The 2,200-nt window shown below is 41.5% G+C and overlaps 1 protein-coding gene across 1 annotated transcript in view; it reads right to left on the bottom strand.

Annotated features, from left to right (window-relative positions):
• DTWD2 (DTW domain containing 2) overlaps positions 1-2,200 on the bottom strand; it is a 162,569-nt gene that overhangs the window by 149,193 nt on the left and 11,176 nt on the right. Inside the window, 1 exon segment of the mRNA XM_011972856.1 lies at positions 1,789-1,809. Within this exon segment, the coding sequence (XP_011828246.1) occupies positions 1,789-1,809 (21 nt within the window).

Below are 2,200 nucleotides of genomic sequence, written 5' to 3'. Positions count from 1 at the left end.
GGAGTTTTGCTCTGACTCCGAGGCTGGAGTGCATTGGTGCAATCTCAGCTCACTGCGACCTCCACTTCCCAGGTTCAAGTGATCCTCCTGCCTCAGGCTCCCGCATAGCTGGGACTACAGGCATGCACCACCACACCCAGGTAATGTTTGTACTTTTAGTAGAGACAGATTTCATCATGTGGTACAGGCTGGTCTCGAACTCCTGACCTCAGGCGATCTGCCCACGTCAGCCTCACAAAGTGCTGGAATCACAGGCAACATCCCTTTACGTTAAAAACTCTCAATAAACTAGATACTGAAGGAACATACCTCTGAATAATAACAGCCACATATGACAAACCCACAGCCAATACCATACTGAACAGGCCTGGTGGCAGGCGCCTGTAGTCCCAGCTACTTGGAAGGCTGAGGCAGGAGAATGGCGTGAACGCAGGAGGCGGAGCTTGCAGTGAGCCAAGACCACGCCACTGCACTCCAGCCTGGTCAACAGAGAGACTCCATAAAAGCTGGAAGCATTCCCTTTGAAAACGGGCACAAGGCAAGGATGCCCTCTCTCACCACTCTATTCAACATAGTATTGGAAGTTCTGGCAAGGGCAATCAGGCAGGAGAAAGAAATAAAGTATACTCACATAGGAAGAAAGGAAATCAAATTATCTTTGTTTGCAGAATACATAAACCCGTATTTAGAAAACACCATCCTCGCAACCCAAAAGCTTCTTAAGCTGGTCAGCAACTTCAGCAAAGTCTCAGGATATAAAATCAATGTGCAAAAATCACAAGCATTCCTATGTACCAACAACAGGCCAGCAGAGAGCTAAATCATGAATGAACTCCCATTCGCAATTGCTACAAAGAGAATAAAATGCCTAGAAATACAGCTAACAAAGAAGTGAAGGACCTCTTTAAGAAGAACTACAAATCAAGGAAATCAGAGAGGACACAAACAAATGGGAAAACATTCCATGCTCATGGATAGGAAGAATCAATATTGTGAAAATGGCCATACTGCCCAATTTATAGATTCAATGCTATTCCAATTAAACTACCATTGACATTCTTCATAAAATTAGGAAAAACTATTTTAAAATTCATATGGAACCAAAAAAGAACCCAAATAGCCAAGACAATCCTAAGGAAAAGAACAAAACTGAAGAGGCATTATACTACCTGATTTCAAACTATACTACAATATTACAGTAATTAAAACAGCATGGTACTGGTACAAAACCAGACACATAGACCAATGGAACAGAATAAAGAACTCAGAAATAAGACTACACAACTACAACCATCTGATCTTCTACAAGCCTGACAAAAACAAGCAATGGGGAAATGATTTCTTACCTTTTTTTTTTTTTAAACTTTTTTTTAAGTGGTGCTGGGAGAACTGGCTAGCTATATGCAGCAGAAAGTTGAAACTGGACCTCTTCCTTACACCTTATACAAAAACTAACTCAAGGTGGATTAAAGACGTAAATGTAAAACCCAAAAACCCTAGAAGAAAATCTAGGCAATACCATTCAGGACATTTGCATGGGCAAAGATTTCATGACAAAAACATCAAAAGCAATTTTGCAACAAAAGCAAAAATTGATAAATGGGATCTAATTAAACTAAAGACCTCTGCACAGCAAAAGAAACTATCATCAGAGTGAACAGACAACCTACAGAATGGGAGAAAAGCTGGGCAATCTATCCATCTGACAAAGGTGTAATATCCAGAGTCCACAAGGAATTTTAAACGAATATATAAGAAAAAAACTAACAACCCCATTAAGAAGTGGGCAAAGGACATGAACAGACTCTTCTCAAAAGAAGACATTCATGTGGCCAACACACATACAAAACAAAGCTCAACATCACTGATTATGGAAATTCAAATAAAAACCACAGTGAGATACCATCTCATGCCAGTAAGAATGGTGACTATTAAAATGTCAAGAAATGGCCAGGCACAGTGGCTCACACCTGTAATCCCAGCACTTTCGGAAGCCAAGGAGGGTGGATCACTTGAGGTCAGGAGTTAGAGATCAGCCTGGGCAATATGGTGAAACCCCATCTCCAACAAAAATACAAAAAATTAGCCAGGTATGGTGCTGCACACCTGTAGTCCCAGCTACTTGGGAGGCTGAAGCAGAAGGATAGCTTAGGCTAGGAAGACGGAGGTTGCAGTGAGCCAAGATCACATCACTGCACTC

This window comes from Mandrillus leucophaeus, unplaced genomic scaffold (genome assembly GCF_000951045.1).
Source record: "Mandrillus leucophaeus isolate KB7577 unplaced genomic scaffold, Mleu.le_1.0 Scaffold131, whole genome shotgun sequence".
NCBI lineage: Eukaryota > Metazoa > Chordata > Mammalia > Primates > Cercopithecidae > Mandrillus > Mandrillus leucophaeus.
Note: the sequence above shows the minus strand (reverse complement) of the source record. Positions and strands in the feature narration are given on the sequence as shown.